The following is a 13,057-nucleotide window of genomic DNA, read 5'->3' on the forward strand; positions in this document are numbered from 1 at the left end:
AGTTTCATAGGTGCATGGGGGGTACTCTACGTGTGTATCAGCTCAGCTATTTCTGAACTCACTAATGTGTGTGTGAGAGTGTCTGTGTCAGTTGTGTCTGTCAGCTCAACTCACTTGAGTTGTAGTGTGTGTGTGTGTGTGTGGTGTGTTTGTATGTGTGTGTCTGTATGTGTGTCTGCATAGTATGTGTATGTCAGCTCTGCTATGACCTCTGAACTCAACTCCTTTCTGTGTGTCTCTCTCCATCTTTCTCCTCCTCCACCCCTACCCTTACCTTGACGCTGACGCTACCCTGCAGTTTCAGCTGAAGCCGGATCATGTCAACCTCTGCCATGGCACACAGCTGGTTGAGCTCGGACACCTTGCAGGACATCTCGTCGATGGCCACCTCGATGGGGTTCATCTCCGTGCTCTGCTGCTCCACCACCTGGATACGCTTTTTCAGGTAGGGGAAGGTGGAGTTCGCTGGGTAGGGAGAGAGAAAGGGGGAGTAGACACACGGTTTAAGGAACCAATTGGTTAAACCTTGTGGTCATGGGTGGCTCAGTTGTTAGAGCATGAGTAGGGAGCATAGAGTTAGGACCGTGGGTTCGATGCCCGCTGGGGCTACCCATATGAAAAAATGCCTTGGAGAAAAGGGTCTGCTAGATGGGATACATTTTATTGGGTTTGTTTAGGAATTTATTTTATTTTGAACCTAGACCCTATTACTGGTCAGAATAGGTCACTGATTACAGCACTGGTCAGTATACTAGTGATTACAGTTACGGCTCAGTATTTACTGGTTATTCAGACACTTCCTATTAGTATAGTGTACAAGCCAATGGCTCAGTGGGTTAGAGCATCACCTGGGTTGTCGGTTCGAATCCTGCACATTCCACCTACTGAATATATGTGACAGTCAATGTTGACAGCTCTTTCGTATTAAAATATTAGCAGAAATGACCTTTTTAATAACTCACTGGTTAGTATGGTGCGTCTCTTGCACTGTTCCTCCACGTCGCCATGTTTCTTCCCCGACAGAGTGAACGGCGTCTCGAACACGAAGCGATTGATGTTGTGATGTCGCTCGAAGTCCGTCTTCTTCTCCTGCTGCTCCTTGTCGTCGAAGTAGGGCACTACGTAGGTCACCTGGATGTAGGCGTACTTGGGGTCCAGGTCTTTAGGATTTACCTGGTGGGTTGTATCAAACAGTTCACAGTCTGTGTCGTATTCGTTAGTACACACCGTAGAAAACCGTAGCAAAACATTTTTGCAATGGAAAATGTTCTGCAAACAAAAACGAGAGTTACTTATTAGCCTCTCCCCGTTTTGGTCCGTTTTCCACCATTTGGTGTCTAACGACCCTGCTCTCTTCAAAAATCAGTCTACTGTGTTTTGTCTTGGTCTAACCTCACTGAGTCAGTCTCATAGTTAGTCTTGTGTAGTCAGTCAGTTATATTCTTGCTCAACCTAAAAGCCCGATATGCAAGGCTACTAATCTCTTCACATATATATATATATATGGTGAACGATTGAGTGTATATTTACTTTTTATTAGGATCCCCATTAGCCGACACCAATGGAGACAGCTAGTCTTACAGGGGTTCGACACACAACAAAAAAGTATTACAGACAAAATACTTTAGAATTGACATGCATTTAAAACATTAACATGTATGAATCTATTGGTTACACATACACGTCAGTACATACAGATGTCGTATCTTAATTTGATCATCCTGTTGTTGCATGAATTTTCCTGTACAGCTGGAAATGCAAACTTGTAGTGTATTTGAGGTTTAAAAGGCTTCTAAAGTTTGTAATTTCCACTTTAAAATGTCAGACTTGACATGCCCTAATGAAACATTTATCAACCCCTACACATTTTTTCCCTTAATTATAAAACACAATAATTGACATTTCCTGTTGCTGTAGGATTATTTTCCTGCTGTAGCAAACTGTCTCATATTAAGATCCGACATCTGTACACACAAAAAGTAGGTCACATGAGGGAGAGGCGTTGTGCCATGAGGTGTTGCTTTATTTGTTTTTTGAAAACAAGTTTGCTGTTCACTTGCGCTATATGAGTTCCATGCAATCATGGCTCTGTGTAATATTGTACGTTTCCTTGAATTTGTTCTGGACCTGGAGACTGTGAAAAGACTGCATGTCCTGGTGGGTAAGTGTGTGTGACAGTGCTGTGTACAAGTTGACTATGCAAACAATTTGGAATTTCCAACACATTAGTGTTTCTTATAAAAACAAGAAGTGATGCAGTCAGTCTTTCCCTCAACTGTTAGCCAAGACAGACTGGCATGCATAGTATTTATATCAGCCCTCTGATTACAATGAAGAGCAAAAAGTGTCGCTCTGTTCTGGGCCAGCTGCAGCTTAACTAGGACCTTCTTTGCAGCACTTTTTTTCCCACTTGGCCCCCCACACCTCCTGGTCAATGGTCATGCTGCTCTCCCTATGGTCATCCCCCCACATTTATTTATTCAACACTGCTACATTTATGATATATATAGTGCTATTTCTATATTTCTATTTTTGTATTACAATTTTCATGATTTTATTTCACTTACTCCCTCTTGTTGGAGCTCGGAGCCTAAGATTTTCACTCTCCTCTGCAATAACCCCTGTACACGTGACCTTTAAACAATCTGAATCTCTGAATCATATGACTGGGCAATAATCAAGATAAGATAAAACTAGAGCCTGCAGGACTTGCAGATCTCTCCCCATCTTTACAACCATTGAATCTACAGTATATGTTTTGGCCATGACAGTTTACAATCTAAGGTAACACCAAGTAATTTAGGCTCCTCAACTTGCTCAACATCCACACCATTCATTACCAGATTCAGCCGATGTCTCGAACTTAGTACCAACGCTATTAGTTTTAGAGATGTTCAGGACCAGTTTATAACTGGCCACCATTTCAAAAAACGTTTCAATAAAAAAAAAAAACGTTTAAAAAAAGAATAATAAAAAAAAAAAAAAACGACTGCAACTCTTTGTTTAGGGTTGCAGTGACATTACTAGCTGTGGTTGCTGACCTATAGATCTGGACAAAAACTAACACATTTAGATTTTTGAGTGTAACGCCCCATTAATTGCGATTCTGGCCCTTTAATTGCGCATCTAGCGAGTGAGGAACGTGCAGTATAACGTGCCGGTCGAGCGATGCTGCTCATTTCTTTTTTTTCTTTTTTTTTTATCCCATTTCCCCCCAATTTTTCGTGGTAACCAATCGCTAGTAATTACTACCTTGTCTCATCGCTACAACTCCCGTACGGGCTCAGGAGAGACGAAGGTCGAAAGCCATGCGTCCTCCGAAGCACAACCCAACCAGCCGTACTGCTTCTTTAACACAGCGCGCCTCCAACCCGGAAGCCAGCCGCACCAATGTGTCGGAGGAAACACCGTGTACCTGGCCCCCTTGGCTGGCGCGCACTGCGCCCGGCCCGCCACAGGAGTCGCTGGAGCGCGATGAGACAAGGATATCACTACCGGCCAAACCCTCCCTACCCCGGACGACTCTATGCCAATTGTGCGTCGCCCCACGGACCTCCCGGTCGCGGCCGGCTGCGACAGAGCCTGGGCGCGAACCCAGAGACTCTGGTGGCGCAGTTAGCACTGCGATGCAGTGCCCTAGACCACTGCGCCACCCGGGAGGCCCTGATGCTGCTCATTTCATAGCAAAGTTAGATACAAATGATATACTTACTCATGATATACTTCTGCCAGGCAAACCTACTTTGCAGTTAAAGTTTAATTGAGACGGTTATCGCATCAACTGGCTACACCCGGAGTGAAAGACAAACGTGTGCACCACACAGACAGACAGGGGCAATATTGCTAGAAATTAATTGGCAGATATTGTGTCAGGTTTGGCTTTTTAAGCCAATGGCGGCTAACCAGGGGTGTCAAGTTGTGTTGATTACCTAGTAGTTGGGAGCTGGCGGTGTCTGATACTTGTGAGATTTGTTTATGACAGCTTGCGATGGAACACGTGAAAATTGCATATACTTTCAGAATTGTTTGGTGAGCTACTCATACAGGAGGTGGGCTGCGAGCTACTGGTAGTTCACAATCGACCTGTTGGAGCCCATGGTCTAAATGAATCACTACTTCACTGGCTGCTTTTATATGGAGAAAGATTGCTGTCAAAATGTAGTAGTACATTCATTAATTTTACAACATTTTGACAACAATCCTTCTGTGAAAGAAACCGAGATAGCTAGAGAGTGCTAAAGAGGCCGAAACACTTTGAATAATACTGTCTATGAAACATATAGATGTGACAGTGTTTGAAAGCTGGGGGGAGGTAGTAGACTGACCTTGTTGGAGTCCTGGATCATCTTGACGTTGTCGGCCCCAAACTTGTCCGAGTAGAGTTTGAGGAGCCTCTGGGAGATCTCGGACAGCCCTGTCAGCTTAGGCTCCTTGTAGATGAACTCTTTACTCTCCTCCTCCTCAAAGAATCCCTGTTACAGAAACACCATTTTACCCAACCACCTGTGTCTCTGTGTGTGTGTGTGTGTGTGTGCGTGCTTGCCTGTGCTTCTGACTAAGTCACTCTGAATGAGAGCGTTTGTTGTAAAATGTAATGTGTCTGATTAAGTGTCTGTTTGTCTAAATGCAATGCCTGCGTCAATACTTTGAAGAGTATGTATATGTGCGTGTATTGTTTAGAAACTGTGGCCCTTTGTTTTCTTTTTCCATCCCTCAGCTGAATATTAATAACCCTTAGCTGGAATATCTAGGCGCACATCACCCCTTAGTGGTTTACTGCGCTTCCCTATCAGTCTAGTCATGTGTTTCTTGGTGTTAGGTCAGCTTGTTAGAGCACACTTGTAATCACAAAAGTTACTGACAAAATTGCAATGTTATGTTCTGGATAAAACAGAGGCCATTTAGAGGTCAGAGGTCATTCTCAAAGCACCGTGGGGTCAAAGGGCAATGAGGGTTATTTTCAGACAGTGTGTTCTTTCCTATGGAAAACTCCTAGGCTCCGTCTCAATTAGTCTTTCTTCAATTCCTGGCATCCTATATCGTCCTTCCCTCCTTTTTATTTATTATTTTTTTGTACTTTTACCCATTTTTCTCCCTAATTTCGTGATATCCAATTGGTAGTTACATCGCTGCAACATCCCCTACGGACTCGGGAGAGGCGGAGGTCAAGAGCCATGCGTCCCCCGAAACACGACCCTGCCAAGCCGCATTGCTTCTTGACACATTGCTCGCTTAACCCGGAGGCCAGCCGCACCATTGTGTCAGAGGAGAACACCATCCAGCTGGCGACCGGGGTCAGCTTGCAGGTGCCCGGCCCCCCACAAGGAGTCGCTAGAGTGCGATGGGACAAGGAAATGGGCCAAACCTTCCCCTTACTTAGACGACGCTGGAATTGTACGCCGCCTCATGGGTCTCCCGTAACACAGCCTGGGATTGAACCCGAGTCTGTAGTGACGCCTCAAGCACTGCGATACAGTGCCTTAGACCTGTGCCACTCGGGAGGCCCTCGTCTCTTTCTTAACCGTATTGAAGGAAAAGGTCCAAGATAGGGTTGAATAGTGGGAACTCGGTTACTGAGATTTACTGCCCAAAACCACTCCTGCATTTCCTGCAGAATAGCCTACGCTACAGTAATATAAGGACCGAATGCCCTTCTAATTTACATATCTCTATTTGGCTTTTGGGGGTCACCTTCATTTTTTATTGTAAAGATTTTATTGTTTAATTGCAGCTGCAGAGTTTTGAAACAGCCTTTCATTCGAATAATCATTCGTTGCTTTAAATTAGATCATGTGCGAACAGTCTGTTCAAGATTGATTTAGACAGTACCACTCAAAAGTTTGGACACACCTACTAATTCCAGGGTTTTTCTTTATTTTTACGATTTTCTACATTGTAGAATAATAGTGAAGACATCAAAACTATGAAATAACACATGGAATCATGTAGTAACCAAATAATTGTTAAACAAATACAAATATATTTTATATTCTTCAATGTTGCCACCCATTGCCTTGATGACAGCTTTTGCACACTCTTGGCTTTCTCTCAACCAGCTTCACCTTTGCAGAGTTGCAAAGAAAAAGCCATATGTCAGACTGGCCAATAAAAAGAAAAGATTAAGATGGGCAAAAGAACACAGACACTGTAGAGAGGAACTCTGCCTAGAAGGCCAGCATCCTGGAGTCGCCTCTTCACTGTTGACTTTGAGACTGGTGTTTTGCGGGTACTATTTAACGAAGCTGCCAGTTGAGGACTTGTGAGGCGTCTGTTTCTCAAACTAGACACTAATGTACTTGTCCTCTTACTCAGTTGTGCACCGGGGCCCCCCACTCCTCTTTCTATTCTGGTTAGAGCCAGTTTGCGCTGTTCTGTGAAGGGAGTAGTACACAGCGTTGTACGAGATCTTCAGTTTCTTGGCAATTTCTCACATGGAATAGCCTTCATTTCTCAGAACAAGAATAGACTGACAGGTTTCAGAAGAAAGTTATTTGTTTCTGGCCATTTTGAGCCTGAAATCAAACCAACAAATGCTGATGCACCAGATACTCAACTAGTCTAAAGAAGGCCAGTTTTATTGCTTCTTTAATCAGAACAACAGTTTTCAGCTGTGCTAACATAATTGCAAAAGGGTTTTCTAATGATCAATTAGACTTTTAAAATGATAAACTTGGATTAGCTAACACAACGTGCCATTGGAACACAGGAGTGATGGTTGCTGATAATGGGCCTCTTTACGCCTATGTAGATATTCCATTAAAAATCAGCTGTTTCCAGCTACAATAGTAATTTACAACATTAGAGCCAGTTTGCGCTGTTCTGTGAAGGGAGTAGTACACAGCGTTGTACGAGATCTTCAGTGGACAAAAAAAGTGATTTTCTTTCAAAAACAAGGACCCTAAACTTTTGAATGGTAGTGTATGTCCTAGCCTACCTCTTTCAGGTAATGAATGATGGATTATGCATAATAAGCTTTTAACTAGTCTCTGTCTCTTGCGCAATATGCATACACCTGTGCTCCTCTCCCTGTTTGGGATAGGGGGCAGCATTTTCACCTTTGCATGAAATGCGTGCCCAGAGTAAACTGCCTGCTACTCTGTCCCAGATGCTAATATATGCATATTATTAGTAGTATTGGATAAAAAACACTCTGAAGTTTCTAAAACTGTTTGAATGATGTCTGTGAATATAACATAACTCATATGGCAGGCGAAAACCTGAGAAAAATCCAACCAGGAAGTGGGAAATCTGAGGTTTGTAGTTTTTCAAAGCTTGGCCTACCGAATACACAGTGTCTATGGGGTTAAATTGCACTTCCTAAGGCTTCTGCTATAAAGGAGGGGGGAATGGGAGCTGAATGAGTCATGGGTCTGGCAGAGTGTCTCAGGCTCGTGGCGTGCGCTCCCGACAGAGTTAGCTCTCGTTCCAATGCTTTGCTGCAGACAATGGAATTCTCCGGTTGGAACATTAGTGATGATTTATGTTAAAAACATCCTAAAGATTGATTCCATTCATCGTTTGATATGTTTCTACGACCTGAAACGGAACTTTTCGAGTTTTTGTCTGGACGCAGTGCTCATGAAGATGGATTACTGGGCTGAACACGCTAACAACTAGTGGCTATTTGGACATAAATGATGGACTTTATGGAACTTTATGGAACAAATCAGTAATTTATTGTCGAACTGGGATTCCTGGGAGTGCATTCTGATGAAGATCATCAAAGGTAAGTGAATATTTATCATGTTATTTCTAACTTCTGTTGACTCCAACATGGTGGGTATTTCTTTGGCTGGATTGGGCTCTGAGCGCCGTACTCAGATTTTTTTTTTAACTTGACGGAAAAAGCATTAACACAGCGGTTGCATTAAGGAGAAGTCTATCTTTAATTCTGTGAACAACACTTGTATCTTTTATCAATGTTTATTATGAGTATTTCTGGGATTTCTGTGGCTATAAAACACCGGATGTTTTGGAATCAAAATATTACTGCACGTAACGCGCCAATGTAAACTGAGATTTTGGGATATAAATATGCACATTATCGAACAAAACATACATGTATTGTGTAACATGATGTCCTATGAGTGTTATCTGATGAAGATCATTAAAGGTTAGTGATTCATTTTATCTATATTTCTGCTTTTTGTGACTCTTATCTTTGGCTTGAAAAATGGCTGTTTTTTTGACTTGGCTCTGAACTAACATAATCATATGTTGTGCTTTCGCTGTAAAGCCTTTTTGAAATCAGACACGATGGGTAGATTAACAAGATGTTAATCTTTCATTTGCTGTATTGGACTTGGTAATGTGTGAAAGTTACATATTTCAAAAAAAAAGAAAATGAATTTCCCGCACTGCCTTTTCAGCGGAATGTTGTCGAGAGGTTCCGCTAGCGGAAAGCCTGCGCTAGAAAGGTTAAAAAACACTTCTTAGCTCTTGGAGTCCCATGCAGGAAAAGCTAGACTAGTTTTTTTCTGTTGTGCGTAATGTGCAGTAGTCTACAGTATCGTATTGGATAACGACATAATCATTTGGGCTTTTTTGGGCTTGGGCTCTTTAATGTATGGCTCATTAGGCTCCGGTAGCATTAGGCTTGAATTTTCGATCAAAGCTCTAATCAAATCCAGAGATAGGCTATTTATATGCTTTTGAATGACACTTCTGGTTTTGACAGGAAGTACCGGGTTACCCGGGAAAAAAGTGATTTATTCTCAGGATGGAACATTTGTAAAATACTGGGAAAATATTCAACCCTAGTCCAAGGTCCCTCCACTCAGACTCTCGGTTTGGAGGAGGCGGCTGAGAGGGGATGAGAGGAATCGAGGAGTGATGAGTTGAAAAAGAGCCCTTACATTCCAACATTCATGACCAGGGCCCGCATTCATAAAGTGCCTCAGAGTAGGAGTGCTGATCTAGGATCAGGTTGCCCCTCTTATTCATTATGACTTAAAATGCTAAACAGATCCTAAAATCAGCAGTCCCACTCTGAGATGTTTTGTGAATATGGGCCCTGGTCTGGCCTGCCTGCATGTATACTGCCATGTCATCTTGACACCAACTGTTCTAAGATCTGTTCAAAGGATCTGGAGATTAGAGATTGGGATCGTTGAGGGGGAAAAGATTACTGGAGATTATAGGATGTAGGTATCGGGGTCATTTCTATTTAAATTCCTCCAACTCAGGAAGTAAACTGAAATTCCAATTCCCTAATTTTCCTAATTTCCTTTCGATGAGGGAAATGTAAATTCTGCTTTATTCCTGAATTGACTGAATTGATATAGAATCGACCCCAAACCCCGGTAGGTATACATATCATATAGAAGCGCATAACAATATGTATACAGCATATATCTTAGAAGGTTAGAGAAGCTACTACCGGTGAAGGGAGAAGAGAGAAGGTAAGCGGAACAAAAACATAAAGAGAGACAAAAACTTACCGCAATCTTGATACAGAAAAAACAAAATGAAGAAAAGAAAAAGAGCAGATGGAGGAATTAAAAGAGACTGACTAGAGACAAGTTGTGATCCACCCCTCTCTCAATTCACCAAAGGTTAAATGTCTAAAGGATTCAGGCTCTTCTAAGATGTGTCCAACCAGCTTAGTGAATGTAGGAGTTTGACGTCCTTTATGGGACAAAATACTCGGTGAGACTGGGTTCGTACCAGAGGGCTATAGCATGTACTGACTAGCTATCAAGCTAGTCGAAGCTAGTAGAAGCTAGTTGAAGCAGGTTTAGCATCGCGCTGTGACATCATTCCTCCTCCCCTGAGACCTGAAGGACTGAATCCCAGAGCAGGGATGGTACACGCTAGTCTGAGTGCCAGTCTGTGTGTGCGATCCAGATCGATGCCAAACATGACAATGAGTAACAAGGAGTTAGCATGATAGCACAAACAGACTGTCCCTCAGGCTAGGTACACAGTACACACACACACCTATCAATAAGGTGTGCTTGTCATGTTCAGTGTCTTCAGTGGCTCTGATGGCACTTACCAATCCGTAGAACGCCACGCGGTAGTATCGGCCAAACAGACGCTTCTCAGAGTTCACGACCTCGGTCACCTTCAGGTAGGAGCGGTGGATGTCGTAGTACAGCTCCGATAGCCTCTGTGGATCACACACACAATGTCAATCACATCTGGTATTACACCATCTCCTTCCTGTCCGAGTGTTTCTGGCCTGGTCAAGAAACAACCTTGTCCTATCCCCCCCTGTCACCTTGAAATCTCGCCTCTTCTCAAAGACGGCAATGACGGGTTTGTTGATATCGGCGATGAGCTCGTGCCTCTCAGACTTCCACAGGTAGTCCACACACAGCTCCAGCTGCTCCACTAGAGTGTCCTACATACACAGGAAGGTTAGGATCTGTTTAGCATTTGAAGTCTAAACGAATAAGAGGCGACCTGATGAATAAGATGCGACCTGATCAACACTCCTACTCTGAGACACTTTATGAATACGGGCCCAGGCTCTGCACTGCATTGTCATTGAATGATCTTCCAAATCTATACAATTCTTTGTACTGTAGCCAGTGGTGGTGAGGGTACCTCAGTGTAGGGGGTATCCTGAGTCCCTGTGTCCTCTTTCATGGCCCCCTCTTCCTTCACGTTCGGTGAGATGCACAGGAAGGCCGCCCAGCCCATGGAGAACGACGCTGAGGTTTCAAACAGGATATGACATCAGAGAAGGAGGGACATAGGAGCAGAGAGCTCATAGGAACAACATGTTGTCACTCTCTTCTTTATGCTTGTGTGCATTTTATCATCCGATGGTATGAACCCATACACCACACACACACACACACACACACACACACACACACACACACACACACACACACACACACACACACACACACACACACACACACACACACACACACACACACACACACACACACAGTGGTACTTAACATTCTTTGTGTTCCATATCAACAAACCCAAACAAAGAACAGTAACTCCATTCATTGTGAACGTGCTTTCTTTACACATATCAAGTGAAACTTAGGTGGACATCAATAAAGGCATCTCAAAAGCCAAGGTAGACCACAGACATACAGACACTTTTCTATAGTAAAGGCAAATCAGTGGACATTATACCTGCCTGGACATTCTGCAAGTCTTTTGAGTCATAAGGTATGTTCAGCATACCACTTAGAATGCATGTCCAATACATTGCTTTGTTCTAAGTGGTATGGCTAAGCCATTGCAGTGGACTTCAAAAACATTACACTGTGCATCTGTAATAATTCAGACTCCATTTTGCTAGTTGCAGTCAAAGTTTGGTCCTAGTGTTTTTAAGTAAACGGTTTTCACTATCTATATTGTATACTGTATGTAGATTATGTGTAAATTCTATATACTCTGTTTATTGCTGTCAGCACCATTTCACAAGGTTAAATTCCTGGTAGATGTACACTTTACATATACTTAGGTAAGGGTCATTAAAACTTGTTTTTCAACCACTCCACAAATTTCTTGTTAACAAACTATAGTTTTGGCAAGTCGATTAGGACATCTACTTTGTGCATGACACAAGTCATTTTCCCAACAATTATTTACAGACAGATTATTTCACTTATAATTCACTGTATCACAATTCCAGTGGGTCAGAAGTTTACATACACTAAGTTGACTGTGCCTTTAAACAGCTTGGAAAATTCCAGAAAATGATGTCATGGTTTAGAAGCTTCTGATAGGCTAAATTACATCATTTGAGTCAATTGGAGGTGTACATGTGGATGTATTTCATTGAGTGTATGTTCACTTCTGACCCACTGGGAATGTGATGAAATAAATAAATAATTCTCTCTACTATTATTCTGACATTTTACATTCTTAAAATAAAGTGGTGATCCTAACTGACCTAAGACAGGGAATTTTTACTAGGATTAAATGTCAGGAATTGCGAAAAACTGAGTTTAAATGTATTTGGCTAAGGTGTATGTAAACTTCCGACTTCAACTGTACATGTACGAATAAAGTTCTGATTCTGAAGTCAGCATAGCTTGAATCAGCCCCCACCCTTTACACATCCCTGTTCCATGGCGGCACACTCACTTTCTCCATCTCGGGGGGTTAGTAAGGGGCTACAGTTAATGACATTGGGCTCCTCAGGAACCACACTTAACATCCTGGCCTTGTCAGGTTTCCAGTAGCCTGCGTTATAAGGAGGAGTATAGGAGTTTACTGTACACAATGTAACTTTCCACTTGCTGTTTTGCCTTTTTTCACTTCACGACAAGCCAGTGCTTTACAAGGCATGCTTTCCACACCCGGCGAGTGGCGGCAGAAAGAGAGAGAGATGACGGCTCATGCGCTGAACGGTGAAGCATGCATCGGGCTAGCAAGCACAGATGGAGACACAGAGTTCCCGTGTCAAAGTAGCACATACTACACATGAGAGGATGTGAAGTCGAACTCACAGCAGCAGACACTGGTTATGTCTCAAATGGCACCCTATTTCCTACGTAGTGCACTACTTTTGACCAGGGCTCGTCAAAAGTAGGGCACTATATAGGGAATATGGTGCTATTTGGGATGCAAACCTATGTTTGTGTATGAGAGATTAAAGAGTGGATGGCCAGTACTGTAGCACAGAGGTCTCTGTGTGCTGATTGGATGATGTCATTGTTTTCCCAGACACTCGAGTTGTGAGAGAGCACACACAGCTCAGCTCTGACTAACCTCTCTTCTCACACACACACACACACACACACACACACACACACACACAAAATAAGTAATATGCCAACACACAAAAGCATGCACACATACAGTGGATAACAAACCCACAAGCACATGTATACACACACACGCACAGACACAAGCATACACGCACACACATCAACCCACTCGTACCATTTCCACCCCTTCACAAGCAGAAGAACGAGTTAGAAACAAATGTTTGCACAGAGAGGCCACAGTAGCCATATGCACAAAGCGCTGAATGATGATGTCACACATGCTGTCCAGCCAATCGATGGACAGAAGCGGCCAGAAGACTCACAAGCAAAGAGGTCAGAGGTTCTCCACACACACGCTGGAGAACACG

General features: G+C 43.0%; 1 protein-coding gene across 8 annotated transcripts in view; it reads right to left on the bottom strand.

Annotated features, from left to right (window-relative positions):
* Positions 1 to 13,057, bottom strand: part of LOC129821773 (dedicator of cytokinesis protein 10-like) — a 175,742-nt gene that overhangs the window by 12,132 nt on the left and 150,553 nt on the right. For 7 of the 8 annotated variants that reach the window (XM_055879405.1, XM_055879404.1, XM_055879410.1 and 4 more), the window contains 7 exons: positions 12,064 to 12,162; positions 10,552 to 10,658; positions 10,223 to 10,345; positions 9,998 to 10,111; positions 4,326 to 4,472; positions 963 to 1,173; positions 275 to 465 (listed from right to left, as the gene is read on the bottom strand). In XM_055879405.1, the coding sequence (XP_055735380.1) occupies positions 275 to 465; positions 963 to 1,173; positions 4,326 to 4,472; positions 9,998 to 10,111; positions 10,223 to 10,345; positions 10,552 to 10,658; positions 12,064 to 12,162 (992 nt within the window). The remainder of the gene's footprint in view (positions 1 to 274; positions 466 to 962; positions 1,174 to 4,325; positions 4,473 to 9,997; positions 10,112 to 10,222; positions 10,346 to 10,551; positions 10,659 to 12,063; positions 12,163 to 13,057) is intronic. The other variant, XM_055879408.1, reaches the window with a different exon arrangement.

This window comes from Salvelinus fontinalis, chromosome 24 (genome assembly GCF_029448725.1).
Source record: "Salvelinus fontinalis isolate EN_2023a chromosome 24, ASM2944872v1, whole genome shotgun sequence".
Lineage (NCBI taxonomy): Eukaryota > Metazoa > Chordata > Actinopteri > Salmoniformes > Salmonidae > Salvelinus > Salvelinus fontinalis.